Source organism: Pelophylax lessonae (genome assembly GCF_965119305.1).
Source record: "Pelophylax lessonae genome assembly, chromosome: 7".
NCBI classification, from domain to species: domain Eukaryota; kingdom Metazoa; phylum Chordata; class Amphibia; order Anura; family Ranidae; genus Pelophylax; species Pelophylax lessonae.
The window spans coordinates 69,608,226-69,626,662 of record NC_138774.1 but is presented as its reverse complement, the minus strand read 5'-3'; the positions used below and the strand labels follow the sequence as shown (position 1 = coordinate 69,626,662).

At 41.0% G+C, this 18,437-nt stretch overlaps 1 protein-coding gene across 1 annotated transcript in view; it reads left to right on the top strand.

Moving 5' to 3' along the window:
* The window catches only part of LOC309560469 (uncharacterized protein), a gene marked incomplete at its 3' end in the record, with an annotated part of 238,627 nt that extends 222,651 nt beyond the window's left edge, over positions 1–15,976 (top strand). Inside the window, exons 19-21 of the mRNA XM_082264102.1 lie at positions 1,338–1,525; positions 15,458–15,599; positions 15,795–15,976. Coding sequence (XP_082120228.1) covers positions 1,338–1,525; positions 15,458–15,599; positions 15,795–15,976 — 512 coding nt within the window. The remainder of the gene's footprint in view (positions 1–1,337; positions 1,526–15,457; positions 15,600–15,794) is intronic.
* Between the last annotated feature and the right edge of the window lie 2,461 nt (positions 15,977–18,437).

Here is an 18,437-nt window from a genome sequence, read left to right as displayed (position 1 = left end):
ATTGGCCTCCAAACTTTGTGCCACTTCCTACTGAACCCTGGCACTCTGCTTCTATTGTAACCAAAGCCAATATGCAGCACAATAAAAACCACACCCGAATTTTACCACGATGCACTGCGCACCCCACACTTTCTTGTTCTTGCTCAGAAGGGCCCAACTTATGATCTTGCACTCAGGCCTATTACTTTCTTCATTACTGTTACCACATATTTTACTTTGGGATAGAATGCTACATGTTTTAGTGCAGTGCACTGCATCCCACACCCTACTCTCCCAACCAACCCTCTCCTTCCCCCGGTTAGTGGCATATTCGCCCTGGCATGACCTTGTCCTGCTACCACTGCCTATACATGTCTATGGAAATACAAACCCCCATTTGGAGCAAGTCAAATGCAGGTCAGAAATAGTTCAACTGCAGGACAGTTGCAGCTGTTAGTGAATTCTGATGTAATTGACAGAAGCCCAGAACAGATCTTAATTCAGTTTTTTATCCACACATTCCTGAACTTCATCATGCCATATCACGCCCTGTAATCTGGTTATGTTGGAACACACTGCTTGCTGCATCTCACATACAAAAAATCCTATGTGCATGAAATCCCAGTATTAGGAAGTTTATGCACGTGCGCGTGCAGCAAAGGATTACTTGGATCAGCCTTTCTCAACCTTTCCATTACAGAGGAACCTTTAAAATAACTTTCCGGTCTCAGGGAACCTCTGCTAAAAATTACTATATCTTCAACTCTTGTTACATTAATGTGATGGTAAGTAGGAAGAAAGCTCCTTATACCTGTGGTCATTGGAAAGAACTACCCCCTTACTGATGGCTAAAAAGATCAATGGTATCAATGGGAATTTATCTGAGAGGCAGATATTGTTCATTGCTCGTGGAACCCTTAGCAACCTCTGGAGGAACCATGATTGCGAAACCCTGACTTAGATATTGATTAGGGTAAACTGAGGGAATTTTCTGGCTTTAGCACAGTTGCTTTGTTCACTAAATAGCACATAGCACTGAATTAATTTACTTTTTACCTGGAACTGCTCTTTTATTAGGAAGTCATTCACTTTTTTTTACAACAAATGTATGATTGCAATTTTATTTTATTTTTTTCAGAAAACACTACCTAGCACATGAAAAGCACTTTACAATGTAAAAATACTCTACATAACCTTTATGGGATCATTCATGTTAATAGTTTTGTTTTTGCATTTTTCAGCATGAAGAAAAACTCAAATTATTACCAATGTAAAAATATCAGTAATCTTGCATACATGAATAGTTATAGAATTGATGTGTAATATTTGTTATGCTCTTTTCTTTCTGTTTGCTTCAGAGAAAATCCAAAAAGAAATTGACAATGTTATAGGCAGTGATCGCTGTCCATCAGTGGAGGACAGAAGTAAGATGCCATATACAGATGCTGTAATTCATGAAATCCAGAGATTTGCTGATATTGTACCAGTAGGAGTGCTCCATGCAGTCAGCAAGGACACCACGTTTAGAGGATATCACATTCCAAAGGTGCTCTTCTCAGAGTTTCAGGATGGTCTGAGATGTCTCCCTGTTTTCTATTTATCTATCTATCTATCTATCTATCTGTCTGTCTGTCTGTCTGTCTATTATTAATATACAGGCTTTATATAGGACTTATATAGCACCAACAGTTTGCGCAGCGCTTTACAATGTAGAGGGGGGACAGTCCATTTACAATACAGTTCAGTACAGTACAGCAGGGACAGGAGGGCCCTGCTTGTGGAGCTTACAATTTAAAGGGAGGGGGAGGTGGTACAAAAGGTCATAGCTGCGGGGGTTGATCTGATGGAGTTGACTCAGGTATAGTTCATAGGGGGAGGTGGGGTAGACTTGCCTGAATAAGTGAGTTTTCAGGGATCGCCTAAAGACAGACAAGGTAGGGGCTGGTTGAAAATATTTGGGCAGGGAGTTCCAGAGGAAGAGAGAGGCTCTGGAGAAGTCCTGGAGGCGAGCATAGGAGGTAGTAACAAGGGAGCTAGAAAGCAGGAGGTCTTAGGAGGAGTGGAGAGAACGATTTAGGCGATATATGCAGATAAAGTTGGTGATGTAGCTGGGGTCGATGTTGTGGTTGAATGATATATAGATAAAATCAGCGCAACTGGATAAACAAATTGTGGAAAGCTGCTAAGCACTTAAGGATCAATAAACCAAAAAAGTCCCAATATCAGATAAATAACAAAAGAAGTGCAGCGCTAAGTATAAGGATGATATCAGGGAGAGCAGTCCAAAAGTGCAGATATGGTGAAGCATGCACAAGGTAAATAATCAGTGCTCTTCAGTGTGCTGATAATCCTTCACCCAGTCTCATTAGCCTCTCACCTCACACTTAGCCCCTGTGTCACCAGACGGGCTAATAAGACATATGCTCTCTCCAAGGATAACACCAATACGGATAAGATCATCAATCCTCTTCCCCAATAGATATAGTTCAGCTCACAGGTACCAGATCACAGATCCAAGCAGCAGGTCACAGGTCCACATAAAAACAAGGGTCCGGACATAGTGCATTACTGTAATAAAACACTTTTATTAAGCATGACATATATCATAAAATTACCTGGTTCGGCACTCAACAAGTGCATGTACATAGCAAATCATGATGATGTTACACTCAGCAGTCTCGTCTGACCGCAATGGATGGCGGGTGACGTCACCGGCCCTTCCCCCTTCTTATCCGTATTGGTGTTATCCTTGGAGAGAGCATATGTCTTATTAGCCCATCTGGTGACACAGGGGCTAAGTGTGAGGTGAGAGGCTAATGAGACTGGGGGAAGGATTACCAGCACACTGAAGAGTACTGATTATTTACCTTGTGCATGCTTCACCATATCTGCACTTTTGGAACTGCTCTCCCTGATATCATCCTTATACTTGTTAGCGCTGCACTTCTTTTGTTATTTATCTGATGTTGTGGATGACCTTGTATGTTGTGGTTAGGATTTTTAATTTTATACGGTGGGGTAGTGGAAGCCAGTGAAGGGATTGGCAGAGAGGAGCATCAATCATGGATCAGTTAGTAAGGTGTATTATTCTAGCAGCAGCATTCATAATAGACTGAAAAGGGGATAGCATTTGTAAGGGTAGGCCAATAAGGAGAACGTTGCAGTAGTCAAGTCCGAAAATAACCAAGAAATGAATACGTTGTTTTGTGGTGTCATTAGTCAGGAAGGGACACATTCTGGAAATGTTGCAGAGATTAAGGTGGCAAGATATAGCCAGTGATTGGATGTGGGGCCTGAAGGAGAGGTCAGAGTCCAGGATTACACCCAGCACCTGGGATGTGTAGAGGGACCAAGGGTTGTGCCATTGATCTTGATGGTAAAGTCATAGGGAGGGGATAGGGGAGGAGGAAACATTACAAGCTCAGTTTTAGAAAGACTGAGTTTGAGGAAGTGGTGAGACATCCATACTGATATGTCCCTCAGTAAGTTTGTGATATTTGAAGAGATTTAGGGGCTAAGTTGAGGAGTGGAGAGATATATCTGGGTGTCTTCAGCATAGAGGTGGTATTGGAAGCCATGAGAGGTTATCAACTGACCCAGGAAAGAGGTATATAGAGAGAGAATAGGAAAGGCCTAAGGATGGAGCCTTGGGGTACACCAACAGAAGGAGGAAGAGGAGCAGAAAACATGGTGCTGTATGTGATACTGAAAGTGCGCTGAGATAGGTAGGAGGAGAATCATGAAAGAGCAGAATCATGGAGGCCAAGGAAGTGGAATTTGTTGAGGAGGAGTGGGTGGTCAACTGTGTTGCAGGCAGCAGAAAGGTCAAAGAGTATGAGTATGAAGTACTGGTCATTAGTTTTAGGAGTTAGTAGGTCGTTGGTAAATTTCAGTAGGGCAGTTTCAGTGGTATGTTGTGCTAGGAAGCTGGACTGTAGGGGATCGAGAAGGTTGTTGTCAATGAGGTAGCAACTCATATGGTTGTGGACAAGGCATTCAAGAAGCGTGGAGGCAAACGGGAGCTGGATCTTAAGGTATTCAAACAGGTAGGGTCCAGTGAGGGTTTTTTAAGTATGGGGGTAACCAGTGCATGTTTAAGCAGAGAAAGAAAGGTGCCATAGGAGAGGGAAAGGTTGAAGATGGGGGTTAGAGCGTTTAGGATAGAGCAGGAAGGGGGTCGCAGTACTTGTGAGGGGAAAGGTGGTGAGGTGGCTCATGGAAAGGAATTTGGCAACTTCCTCAGGGGTAACAGGGCTGAAGGTGGAAAGTATTGAGTACTGTGTTGGACCAAGTGTGTTGGTTGGGGGAGGAAGCTGGACTCTGAATATCTCATCATGAATTGTGTTGATTTTGTTTTTGAAATGATTGTCAATCTTCTGGGCAGTAACCAAGTTGGTGGGAGGAGGCAGTGGGGGGGGGGCGTTGAAGTAAGGAATTAAGGGTAGAAAGAGTTGACAAGGTTTGGATGAGAGGGCTTTGATGAATAGTTATAGAATCTGTTTTTTAGTTAATTTTTTCAGGTCGGCGGTGGGTGTCGTGACTGGCAACAGATTTAATTCAGGGGACATCATTTTTCATACTACACTTTTTTTTTGTGAATGAGTAGTGGGGGAATCGGGACCTGGGGGCCCCCTTGTTAAGGGAGCTTCCAGATTCCGATAAGTCCCCCACCCATAGATCTCCACAACCACCAGCCAGGGTTGTGGGGAAGATGCCCTGGTCCCCATCAACATGGCCCCTCTGCCCAAAAGCACCCCCCACATGTCTAGCTTATGTGGCCTAGTATGGTTCAGGAGGGTGCCTGCTCACTTGCCTCCCCCTGCCCCCCCAATTCCTGGCCTGCCGGGCTGTATGGTCGGATAAGGATATGGTATGGATTTTGGGGAAGACCCCAGGCCATTTTTTAAAATAAATTTGGCATGGGGTTCTCCTCAAAATTCATACCAGATCCAAACCATCTTTTTTACATTCAGCTGTCAAGGGGGAACTCCGCTGACAACTGAAGGCTTATTGGTTGTAAAGGATGCGACAGTTGCTCGCTCCTTAACCATCTCACTACTGGGCACCCTTACCCCCTTCCTGTCCAGGCCAATTTTAAGCTTTCAGGGCTGTCACACTTTGAATGACAATTACTCAGTTATGCAACACTCTACTCATATGAAATTTTTATCATGTAGAGTTTTCTTTTGGTGTTATTTGATCGCCACTGAGTTTTTAATTTTTTTGTGCTACAAATGAAAAAAGACCAAAATTTTTTTTAAAAAAGCATGTTTTTCTTAGTTTCTGTTATACAATTTTTGCAAAGAAGTAATTTTTCTTTGGTAAAAATAACCCAAATCAGTGCATATTTTTTTGATCTGTGTAAAAGTTAAGGTCCGTACACACGAGTGGAAATTCGGCTGGGAATTTTCGTCCGACGACCAATCTGCCGATTTTCGGCTTGTTAGTATGATGCTTCCGACAACCGACTCCGACTTTTCAGCCGAAAAAATCCTGGTGTGCAGGCTATAAAATTTTTGTCGACTGTCAAAACACGTCTGATTTTCGTCTCATTAGTACAGATTTCGACGGGGAAAAATCTTATGAGCAAGACTAGGCATGCTCAGAGATGAAAGAACACATACAAAGCAATCCAACACATGACATCACTTCTGAAGAAGAATTCTGTCACGGGAAAATTCTTGTGCAGTCTAGAGCACATTCCAACCAACAGACACGACTCTGGACAAAAGACGGACGACCAGTCTGCGGAATTCATTGCGTGTGTACGAGGCTTTAGAGTCTACAAGCTTTGGTACTAATCATTGCAAATTGATCACACCTGATCATACCTGATGTACTGACAGCCTATCTAATTTCTTGAGGCCCTAAAATGCCAGGACTGGGCAAATACCCCCCAAATTATCCCTTTTTAACCACTTAAGCCCTGGAAGATTTTACCCTCTTCCTGACCTGGGCCTATTTTGCGATTCGGCACTGCGTGATTTTAACGGACAATTGCGCGGTCGTGCGACGCTGTACCTAAACGAATTTGACATCCTTTTTTTCCTACAAACAGAGCTTTCTTTTGGTGGCATTTGATCACCTGTGCGATTTTTACTTTTTGCGCTATAAACAAAAAAAAGCGTTAATTTTGCAAAAATAACAATATTTTTCACATTTTTTTATATGAAATCCCCCCCCCCAAAAAAAGTAAAAATCGACATTTTGGGCCAAAAGCGTATTTTGATTGGTTCGCGCAAAAGTTATTGCGTTTACTAACAAAGCGAAAGATTTTTGTCATTTTTATTTATTTTTTTTTAAAGCGTAATGACGGATATCTGCGATTTTTTTGCGGGACTGCGACATTGCGGCGGGCAGATCGGATCCTTGACTGACATTTTTGACACTTTTAGGGTTACCAGTGACATTTCTACAGTAATCAGTGCTATACATATGCACTGTTACTGTAAAATTACACTGGCAGTGAAGGGGTTAACTTTTTTGGAGAGGGAGGGGTTATGTGTGTCCCTAGGGGCGTGATTCTAACTGTGATTGGCTGTGGCTTGAGGTGTATGAACAGTGATCAACGGTCCTACATAGTAGAACCGTATGATCACTATTCATACACAGGGGAGAATCACAGGCGGCTTGTTTACATTAGCCGCCTGCCTTTCTCCCTTCACGGTGGACGATCGCGATGTCCGCCGGTCACACGCGCGGACTCGTTCGTGAACGAGCCGGGGCGGAAGCACTCCTTCGGGGGCGCGTGCACGCTCGCCCGCTATTGGCTCCCAGGCTAGTGACATATATATACGTCACTTTGCCTGGCCGGGGCTGACCGCCGCAGTAAATAGTCGCGCGGCAAGAGGCAACCGGTTAAAAATTCGACAGTCCAAGGTATTTAGTTACAGGCATGGTGAGTTTTTTAAGTTGTACACTTTTCACAAAATCCTTTGGAAAATAAAGAAATTATATACATTTTTTTCCCACAAAAATGTCATATTAACAACCGATTTCTCACACACTGTATAGGCAAACTTGCAATTACACCCAAAATCACATTCTGCTACTCCTCCTGAATATGACGATACCATATGTGTAAGACATTTTCACAGTCTAGCCACATAGAGAGACCCAACAACCAAGTAGCACCTTCATGCATTATCCGCTTTAAAACCAGGCCTTCTTCTGAAACTTTTTGTTTACAGGTAAAAATCTGTATTTTTGCTAGAAAATTATTCAGAACCCCCCAAACCTTATGTATTATTTTAGCAGAGGCCCTAGAGAATAAAATGGTGGGTTTTGCAAATGTTTTAGTCACGGTATTTGTGCAGCAGTTTTTCTAACGCACGTTTACACACTAGCACAAAAATACACTTTAATGAATTTTAATGCACACAAACACAATAGAATATCCAGTTTTTTGGTAAAGTATAAAATATGGATAGAGATACCAAATGTCACGCTTTAAAATTTTGCATGGTTGTGAAATGGCGCTAAACTTAGGCTATGCTTTATAAGCCTTTACAGGTTACCAGTTTAAAATTACAGAGGAGGTCTAGTGCTAGAATTATTGCTCTCACTCTGGTGTTCTTGGGGATACCTTACATATGTGCTGCGATCGCCATTTACGTATGCGTACGGGACCAACATGTGCGTTCGCCTTTGCAGGCAAGCAGTGGGAGGACAGGAGTGCTTTAAATTTAGTTATGGGTGGGACACTGGCATACCGTGACAGGTGTCTTTTTTGCACTTGTACACTGTGACAGATGTTGATCGTCCACCGGCAGACCCTGACAGATGTTGATGATCTACTAGTTTCACCAAAACTATTGCAGATGTTTTTGTACACTGTGATAGATGGTAATCGTCCACCAGCTGACACCGACAGACGTTGACGATCTACTAGGTTCACTGACACCATTGCAGATGTTTTTGTGCACTGGTACACTGTGATAGATGTTGATGAGACACTAGTACACTATGATAGATGTTTTGTGTACTGGTACAGATGTGGATGGGACACTTGGACAGGGACAGTGGTGCTTTGTATACTGTGTAGGGATGGCTGCAGTGTGGGTGATCTCTGTGTAACTGAACACTAAAATCCTCAGTTACACATAAAAATGTCACGGCTGCAGCATTTCCTGCTCTCCCCCGCACTGAGCACCCAATGAGCTCAGCGGGGAGATCCGACACAAAGACACATCTCTCTATCTCACTATGTAAAAGCTCTGATTGGACACAGCCATGACGTGATTGGGAGAGTCAATCACAGCGCCCATGTTTGGATCTGTGATGTGCTGTGTCCAAGGGACACAGCCATCACAGGATTGCGCTGCTACATGACCCCATGTTCTGAAGTGACGTACGGGTACGTCCACTCAGAACCACAAAGCTCCCACTTGGCTGTTTATATCCACTGGCTGGGTGGGAGGTGGTTAACAACTGGTTTGTTAAGGAGAAAAATAAATGCGAAAGGCATGAAAACCGCATGCAAAAACGCATCAAAATCGAGTGTTTAAAAATGCAAAAAGCGCCAGGGAACCACATCAATCACAACCGCATAGATGTGAACTAAGCCTAAAAGTCTCAAGTAAACTCCCAAGCTTTGCTTCCTCTGTCTGTAGACACACATAGTCCATCCTCACAGCTCCCTCCTCATAGCTTCTGCTGCTACCTGAATCCATGTGAGAAGAGGAAGGCTGCATAGCATAGCTTTTATGCGCATTTTGCAAAAAAATTTACAGCATTTTTGAGCTTTGGCGTATTTTTTATTAGCCAATAGTGAAAACTATCAGTTGTTGCTAGTTTTTTTTCCAACTTTTTTCGCATCTCCATCAGCTTGTATTCCTTTTTTTTATTATTATTATTCTTTTATTAGTATTTTTTTTTTGTTAGGATAAGGGGTTAGAGTTAAGCTTAAGTTAGGGTTAGGATTAGGGGTTGCGGTTAGAGTTAGTTCACACTATGGCGACACGACTCTGTACTACTTCGGGGGCGACTTGTGAAGTCCAGTGCATCGTGACTTCGGCGCGACTTGCATGGACTTCATATAATGAATGTCTATGCAAGTCGCTCCGAGGTTCCCCTGAAGTAGTACAAGACCCTTTTTCTAAGCACTCAATGGACCGCGAGGGACCGCGACTTGTCAGGCTGACAAGTCGCCTGACAAGTCGCGCTGGTGTGAATTGAGTCTTAGGATTAGGGGTTTGGTTTATTTTATATTTATTTACTTTTGTTAGGGTGTCAATGATATTACTACCAATAATAATAATAAATTATTAAATAAATACAAAAATAAATAAAAAATTGTCTTAAATAAATAATAAATGAATACTATAAATTAATACTTTGTAATAATAAATATATAATTAAACCCTAACCCTTATAAAAATAAAATGATAATAATAATAATAATAATAATAATAATAATAAAATAATGTATTATTATTATATTATTATTATTATTGCAATGAGACCAGCAGTTGGGATGATCGACCAGAACCGACCAAAATGCAATGGTTCAGGAAATGGGCTTTAAAAGCCAGTGATTGGACCAGAACCATTAGCAAAAGCCAATTGAGGGGGCAGAAGAATGCTAGGAATGTGATTGGAGTGACTAGGGGGTCCATAGGCCAATCATTAGTGAATACGCCCCCCAGTATATAAGATAGCCCCCGCCAAATTCCTAGCATTGTTATACTGGACATGGAAGAGAGTGGAAGCAGTTCTGTTAATTTTACTTTAAAAGTGTCATTTAGCATTTATTAGTGTGAGGAAAGGGATATCTAGTGTAGTTAGAGTGCTCCTTTACACTTTAGTTAGCTTCAAAAATTTAGTTCCTGTAGGGAAAGTATGAAGTGTCAGGGTGACCGTAATGTAGTGTAGGGTGAACTGACAGTGACTGCTATGGCAGGGTGACCAAACCCTTCCATAGCAGGGTGACCGCAATAGAGAAACATAGAATGTGTCGGCAGATGAGAACCATTTGGCCCATCTAGTCTGCCCAATATATCTGAATCCTATGAATTGTCCCTGGCCCTATCTTATATGAAGGATAGCCTTATACCTATCCCATGCATGCTTAAACTCCTTCACTGTATTTGCAGCTACCACTTCTGCAGGAAGGTTATTCCATGCATCCACTACTCTCTCAGTAAAGTAATACTTCCTCATATTACTTTTAAACCTTTGCCCCTCTAATTTAAAACTGTGTCCTCTTGTGGTAGTTTTTCTTCTTTTAAATATGCTCTCCTCCTTTACCGAGTTGATTCCCTTTATGTATTTAAAAGTTTCTATCATATCCCCTCTGTCTCTTCTTTCTTCCAAGCTATACATGTTAAGGTCCTTTAACCTTTCCTGGTAAGTTTTTTCCTCCAATCCATGTACTAGTTTAGTAGCTCTTCTCTGAACTCTCTCTAGAGTATCTATATCCTTCTGGAGATATGGCCTCTAGTACTGCGCACAATACTCCAAGTGAGGTCTCACCAGTGTTCTGTACAGCGGCATAAGCACTTCTCTCTTTCTACTGCTTATACCTCTCTCTATACATCCAAGCATTCTGCTGGCATTTCGTGCTGCTCTATTACATTGTCTTCCCACCTTTAAGTCTTCTGAAATAATTACTCCTAAATCCCTTTCCTCAGATACTGAGGTCAGGACTGTGTCAAATATTCTATATTCTGCCCTTGGGTTTTTACGCCCCAGGTGCATTATCTTGCACTTATCCACATTAAATTTCAGTTGCCAGAGTTCTGACCATTCTTCTAGTTTTCCTAAATCCTTTTCCATTTGGCGTTTCCCTCCAGGAACATCAACCCGGTTACATATCTTTGTGTCATCAGCAAAAAGACAAACCTTACCATCGAGGCCTTTTGTAATATCACTTATGAAGATATTAAACAAAATTGGTCCCAGTACAGATCCCTGAGGTACCCCACTGGTAACATGGCCTTGTTCTGAATGTTCTCCATTGATTACAACCCTCTGTTGTCTGTCACTCAGCCACTGCCTAATCCACTCAACAATATGGGAGTCCATGCTCAATGACTGCAGTTTATTGATAAGTCTTCTATGTGGGACAGTGTCAAAAGCCTTACAAAAATCTAGATATGCAATGTCTACTGCACCTCCACCGTCTATTATTTTAGTCACCCAGTCAAAAAAATCTATAAGATTTGTTTGACATGATCTCCCTGAAGTAAACCCATGTTGTTTTTCATCTTGCAATCCATGGGATTTAAGATGTTCCACAATCCTATCCTTTAATAGGGTTTCCATTAATTTGCCTACTATTGATGTCAGACTCACTGGTCTATAGTTGCTCGATTCCTCCCTACTACCTTTCTTGTGAATGGGCACGACATTTGCCAATTTCCAATCTTCCGGGACGACTCCTGTTACTAATGATTGGTTAAATAAATCTGTTAATGGTTTTGCCAGCTCACCACTAAGCTCTTTTAATAATTTTGGGTGTATCTCATCAGGACCCTGTGACTTATTTGTCTTCACTTTAGACAGCAATCTTAGAACGTCTTCCTCTGTAAAGACACATGCATCAAACGATTCATTAGTCATCCTTTCAAGTGGAGGTCCTTCTCCTTCTTTTTCTTCTGTAAAAACTGAACAGAAGTATTCATTAAGGCAGTCGGCTAGCCCTTTATTCTCTTCTACATACCTTCCGTCCTTTGTTTTTAATTTAGTTATTCCTTGTTTTAATTTCCTTTTTTCATTTATATATCTGAAGAATGTCTTATCCCCCTTTTTCATAGACTGAGCTAGTTTTTCTTCTGCCTGCGCTTTAGAAGTTTTTATAACTTGCTTGGCCTCTTTCTGCCTAATCTTGTAGATTTCCTTATCTTCATTGCTCTGTGTTTTTTTATAATTACAAAATGCTAGCTTTTTATTTTTAATGATTTGGGCCACTTCTGCTGAGTACCACAGTGGTCTCTTCCTTTTTTTGCTTTTACTGACAAGTCTAATGCAATTTTCTGTTGCCTTCAATAATGCACCTTTTAAGTAGTCCCATTTCTCCTGGACTCCATGTAATCCGTTCCAGTCTGATAAGGACTCATTTATGACTAATTTCATTTTTGAAAAGTCTGTTTTTCTAAAATCTAAAACTTTTGTTTTTGTGTGGTGTGACTCTTTCACAGTTCTTATATTAAACCACACTGTCTGGTGATCACTAGATCCCAAGGTTTCGCCTACAATGACATCATATACCGAATCCCCATTTGTGAATACCAAATCCAAAATGGCTTCCCTCCGGGTTGGCTCCTCAACCACTTGTTGCAGAGACAACCCCAATAGGGAATTTAGAATATCTGTACTCCTGGTAGAACTTGCTATTTTGGTTTTCCAGTTTATATCTGGAAGATTGAAATCTCCCATAATGATAACTTCTCCTTTCATTGTCATTTTAGCTATTTCTTCAACTAGTAGATCATCTAGTTCTTTAACTTGACCAGGTGGTCTATATATCACACCTACACGAGTTACTGCATGATTAGCAAACTGCAACGTAACCCAAACTGACTCTATGTTGGCCTCACCAACTTGTATTAGGTTAGATTTAATGCTATCTTTCACATACAGGGCCACTTCTCCTCCTTTCTTGCCTTCTCTGTCTCTTCTGTATAAAGAGTACCCTGGTATGGTTATGTCCCAGTCATTTCTTTCATTAAACCATGTCTCCGTAACAGCCACTAAATCTACATTCTCAGATGCCATTATTGACCCAAGTTCATTGATTTTTTTACCTAAACTGCGAGCATTTGTAGACAGGACTCTGAGCTTATCATTTCTTAACCTCTGTGCTTCTGACCTGTTCTGGCATTGTTTCCGGGGGCAATTGGACTCTTGTATTTTCACTCTTTTGCCCCCCCTTCCTAGTTTAAATACTCTTTCGCAAATTCTTGGAGTTGTTCACTAAGTACATTTGTTCCTTTGAAAGTCACCTAAGAAAAAGCTAGTTTTTCTTAGGTGACTTTCGCTGCAGGGATATGGCTTCGCCGCCGCCTGTATTTTTGGCTGCAGGTGTTGCTAGTGCTTTTTTGAGCACATGTTTGGAGTCAGACATGACATCTGAACATGTGTATAGGGTGTATATATACACACCCATGTCTGTATATATACACCTGCACATATATAGGTGTGAAAGGAGCAGAAAAAAATACTTGCGCTAATGAAATAATTAACACCAATATATTTCTGCTCCTATCACACCTATATATGTCTAGGTGTGTATATACATATAAGTATGTGTGTATATACACCCTTATACACAAGTTCAGATGTTTTGCCTGCCTCCAAAGAACCCAAAAAAATGCCCAAAAAAACGCTAGCGTCAAAAAAAAACGCCCAGGTATGTTGTTGCAGGCATTTTTTGGGGGGTTTTTAGAGGCAAGCAAAGCATCTGAACTTGTGTATAGTGTACCTGTGAAGTTTCAGCTCAGTAACATGTCCAGAACCAGAAAAAAAGATAATTTTTCAGTAGAGCAGGGATGGTGGGACCCCTCTTTTACACCTATATGATCTTTTTTTGGGGGTTCTGGACATGCTACAGAGCTGAAACTTCACAGGTACACCTTTTAGACCCCCCAGACACAAAATCACACAAAAAAAGTTCTTAAAAATTGTCATTTTTGATAGAGAGACAATTATTGAAAAAAAAAAAAAATTAAATTTTTTACATTTCTTTGGATTTAGTATCTGGGGGGTCTAAAAAGTGTACCTGTGAAGTTTCAGCTCTGTAGCATGTTCAGAACCATAAAAAAAAAAAGATTGTTTGTATTAGAACACTTTCAGCACAGGATGTTGGCTTCTCGCTTTTCACACCTTGCCGGTTTAATAGCAGGCGTTTTTTTGGGTTCTTTTGAGTATGGAAAAACATCTGAACTTGTGTATAGTGGTATATATACCACTATACACAAGTTCAGATGTTTTGCCTGCCTCCAAAGAACACAAAAAAATGCCCAAAAAAAAGCTAGCGTCAAAAAAAAAAAAGCCCAGGTGTGTTGTTGCAGGCATTTTTTTGGGTTTTTTGGAGGCAGGAAAAACATCTGAACTTGTGTACACACACATACTTATATGTATTTTACACTTAGACATATATAGGTGTTATAGGAGCATAACCATATTAGTGTAAATTATTTCATTAGCACAAGCATATATTTCTGCTACTATCACACCTATATATGTCTAGGTGTGTATATACATATAAGTACGTGTGTATATATACCCGTATACCCAAGTTTAGACGTTTTGCCTGCCTCCAAAGAACCCAAAAAAATGCCCAAAAAAACGCTAGCGCCCAAAAAAAAACACCCTGGTGTGTTGTTGCAGGCATTTTTTGGGGGTTTTTGGAGGCAGGCAAAACATCTGAACTTGTGTACAGTACCACTATACACAAGTTTAGATGTTTTTCCTGACTCCAAAGAACCCAAAAAAATGCACAAAAAAAACGCCTGCTATTAAACCGGCAAGGTGTGAAAAGCGAGAAGCCATATTCCAGATCTATAATTGCACTAATACAAACAATCTTTTTTTTCTGGTTCTGGACATGCTACAGATCTGAAACTTCACAGGTACACTTTTTAGACCCCCCCAGATACTAAATCCAAATAATTTTTTTTTTATTTTTTCAATAATTGGCTCTCTATCAAAAATCTATCAAAAATGACAATTTTTAAGAACTTTTTTTTGTGTGATTTTGTGTCTGGGGGGTCTAAAAGGTGTACCTGTGAAGATCATATAGGTGTAAAAGTAGGGTCCCACCATCCCTGCTCTAATGAAAAATTACCTTTTTTTCTGGTTCTGGACATGCTACAGAGCTGAAACTTCACAGGTACACATTTAGACCCCCCAGATACTAAATCCAAAGTCAAACTCAAAAAATCTCTTTTTTTTAATTTTTTTTTTTATTTTTTCAATAATTGGCTTTTTTATCAAAAATGACAATTTTTAAGAACTTTTTTTTGTGTGATTAATAGTCCCTGGGGCATGACCCAGAACCCTAGGCACTTTTTAGGGGCATTTATTGGGTTTTAGGGCTTTAAAATTGTGTTTTTTGATTACCGAAGTTCGGGTCCATTGATTTCAATGGGGTTCTGAAATCCGGGCCGAACTTTCGGGTAGTTCGGATGTTCTGGCCGAACCGAACTTTTCAAAAGTTCGATCATCCCTAACCAGCAGCTGTAAAAGAACAGGAGCATTTACACGCTGCTGAAACACGTGATCTTATTCTGGTGCCTCACCTCCATCTTCTCCTCCCCCTTTATATCCACTTTGGGTAAGTTTCCCTCTGAACTACCTCTCCATTGCAAGTGTTCAAAAGGTTATACTATGGCTCAAGCCACAGCAGCTGGTATGCCTAGGAGACAGAAGCCACAGTGTGGCAGATATTCTGTCAGCTCTTACCGGAATTGTAAACTGTCATAATGCATGCTTCCAGTTGAATTTTAAAATTAATAATTGATTTTTTAAATTTTAGGGAACCTTGGTGTTTCCAATCTTAACGTCAGTCTTGAAGGATCCTAAACACTTCAAAAATCCTTACAAATTTGACCCTGGACATTTCCTTAATGAGAATGGCACCTTTGAGAAGAATGATGCCTTCATGCCATTTTCAGCAGGTACCATTTTGTAGTTTTTTAAAAGTATATATATAAAAAAAAAGTATATATAATCATTTTTGGATTGACAGTGGGTTCCAAATTTAAACCATGCCTGTGTTCCAAAACATAGGCTCAATTCACAAAGTTAACTCATCAGGAAAAGGACCTTTATTTTCAAAAAGTAACAGTTGTGTCTTCTCCATTTTTTCTTAGGAAAACGTATGTGTATGGGGGAGGGTCTGGCTCGAATGGAACTCTTCCTCTTTTTTACAACCATTCTGCAAAGATTTACTCTGAAACCCACCATGGACAGAAAGTACATAGAAATTACACCACAGGCCAACAGCAATGCTTCCTTAGCTCGGGAATATGAGATGTTGGCTGTGGCTCGCTGAAAGACCATTGTATACTCTAGTGTTGTTGGATATCTTGTTCATATTTTCTTGTTCTTGTTCATGTTCATGCTCCTAGGGGGGTCTGGCTTTTTTTTCCTGGTTCCTGCCGCTAAACTCCCCTGCATGTTAGCCTACGTGTCCATGCACACACAGGCTTTTAGCAGCGTTTAGTGGCAGGGGCTTTTAGAGGCAGAAAAAAAAACCACACTGCAAGTGCGTACAGAAGCAGCAGCGTTTTGGTAGAAAAAAAATGCTTGATGCTTGCAAAGGCATGTAAACGCGTATTAGCGCTAGGCGCGTGTAGCACTTGAGCATTAATTCATTTTAGTGGCCAGAATAAATTATTACTTTGGCCAATGAAATTAATTAACGCTCAAACCTTTGACATCTGTAAACGTGCCTAAATGCACCTTCACACGCTACATGCTTTTGCAAGTGTCAGGCGTTTTTTTCTGCCAAAACGCTGCTGCCAGGAGAAAAGGTTTTTAGGAGAGTTTGCAAAATGTCCTGTGTGCATGAGACCTTATCACTTTACAATTTGTAAATACTAATGCAATGTTTTTTGGACATTCATTGTATAAAATTCTATAAACCAAAAGTCTTTAATCTATAGCACCTACTGGGGTCCTGATTTTTTTTTTTTTAAAGCAGGGACATCATTTGACTGGAATCTGTCTGTTAACCCCATGATTGTGTGATATACCTCTCTGAACACATTATTGTAGGCTCTGCTAGGCCCAGGAAGAGTATGTTAATAATTCAGTGTTATATGTAAAACACTCTAAATTATGAAATAAAGTACATGTTCAAATATACTGACCTTTTTTGTTAGAATATTCTTGGATGCTGTAAAACTCATATGGGATACTTTGATGTGAACACATGGCTGAATGTGTTAAGGTGCTTTTAAAGTGGAAACTTAGCTTGCTCATGGTCGGAGTCTAGCATCTAGAGGCAGTGAACGTGTGGGTTTCTTTTTCTGGCAGTGGGTGTGCTATACACCCAAAATACACGTGGAGGTGGAGATGGTGGTGGAGTTGCTGATCAAACCTTCATCATTCTCCTATAACCCAGGGACAGAGTAGCTTTAATTCATCAGGAGCTGCTAAAGCACACTGTTCTACCTCCTCATCCACATCTACTCCTGCAGTTGTCCCACCAACTTGCATGAATAAGCTAGCTGAGATTTTTAAACAATATAACTATAAACCACTTTCTGCAAGAGAATGTGCAGCAAATAATCGTATCTGAGTTTGAAGAGGAGAGCAATAGCAGCATAGATGGAGATAGCAACAGGCAGGAAGAACCAATTGGCACAAATGTTGCGGGGGTAAAAATAAGGTCTCCAACAGTACTTGGGTGCCAAATATAGCAAAGGAGGAAATTAAGGGAGAGGAACAACATGAGCAAAGCAGAATGTTACACAAAGGCAGGACTCAGGAGTGGAGAGAGCAGCCAACCTATTTCACTGATCACTAGAGCTCCATGAGTGCAGGGCACTGTTATCCCCTGGTCTGAACCAAGAGCTCAGCTGTGTGGGCCTGCACCATAGTTATTTGCAGATTATATCTAAAGTGTATTAGGTGTGGCAATATCAACAGTCATTTGACTAACAGGTGTATTAAGATACACATAATTTCTCATCACACAACTCATTGGGAAGAGCACCTGAATGTTAGCCATCAGCTGGAAAAGGGTCGCACTCCTACTCCTCCTTCCAGCTTCTCCATTTGTACCTCAACTCTGAATATACAGGATTCCCCAATAGCCACCACCATAAATAGGGATGAAAGTCTTTCGAGAGGTGTCAGAGATTTGCCTTTTTGCCTTTTGGCCTTTTCAGCTGGGAAGAGGTGCATGGTGCCTCGCAGCTCAGGGGCAAGCATAAAACTAAAACATTCTCCTGTTTATGCCAACCTCACCCTGCCATCTCATCCTGTAACATTTAGCAAGCAAGTTTCTCTGTCCCAGCTGCTGGAATGGAAGAAGTATGCACAAACATCCACATGCCCAGCAGTACAATCTCAGTTCTTGAATTTAGCCCTCTTTCATGAATTTCACTTGTTCTGTACAGCAGTGGCAAGTTCAACATCGCTGTTTCTTCACCTGTAGACCATCAAGTCCCTCCACCATTATGTGGAAGGCAATGTTTCCATGTTGTTGGACCATGTGGTCAGCAGGAAGGTCTATATAACCACAGACACATTGTCAAGCTTAACCCTAACACAGGTGGTCAGACACTATAGCTACCTTTTGTGTTCATCACCTATAGCAGTCCCCTTTCCCATAAGGCAAGCAGGGCTACCAGTACCCGGTTGCCCCAGGACCTATACACAATGCTACAGTGTCTGGCTACCACAGCAGGGTATGCTCAAACTGAGCAAAGCAAACAGGTACTTGCAGTTGGCAGACAGGTAGAGTAGTTCAATAAAAGTCCAGGTACAAGGCAGGCAAGGTTCAA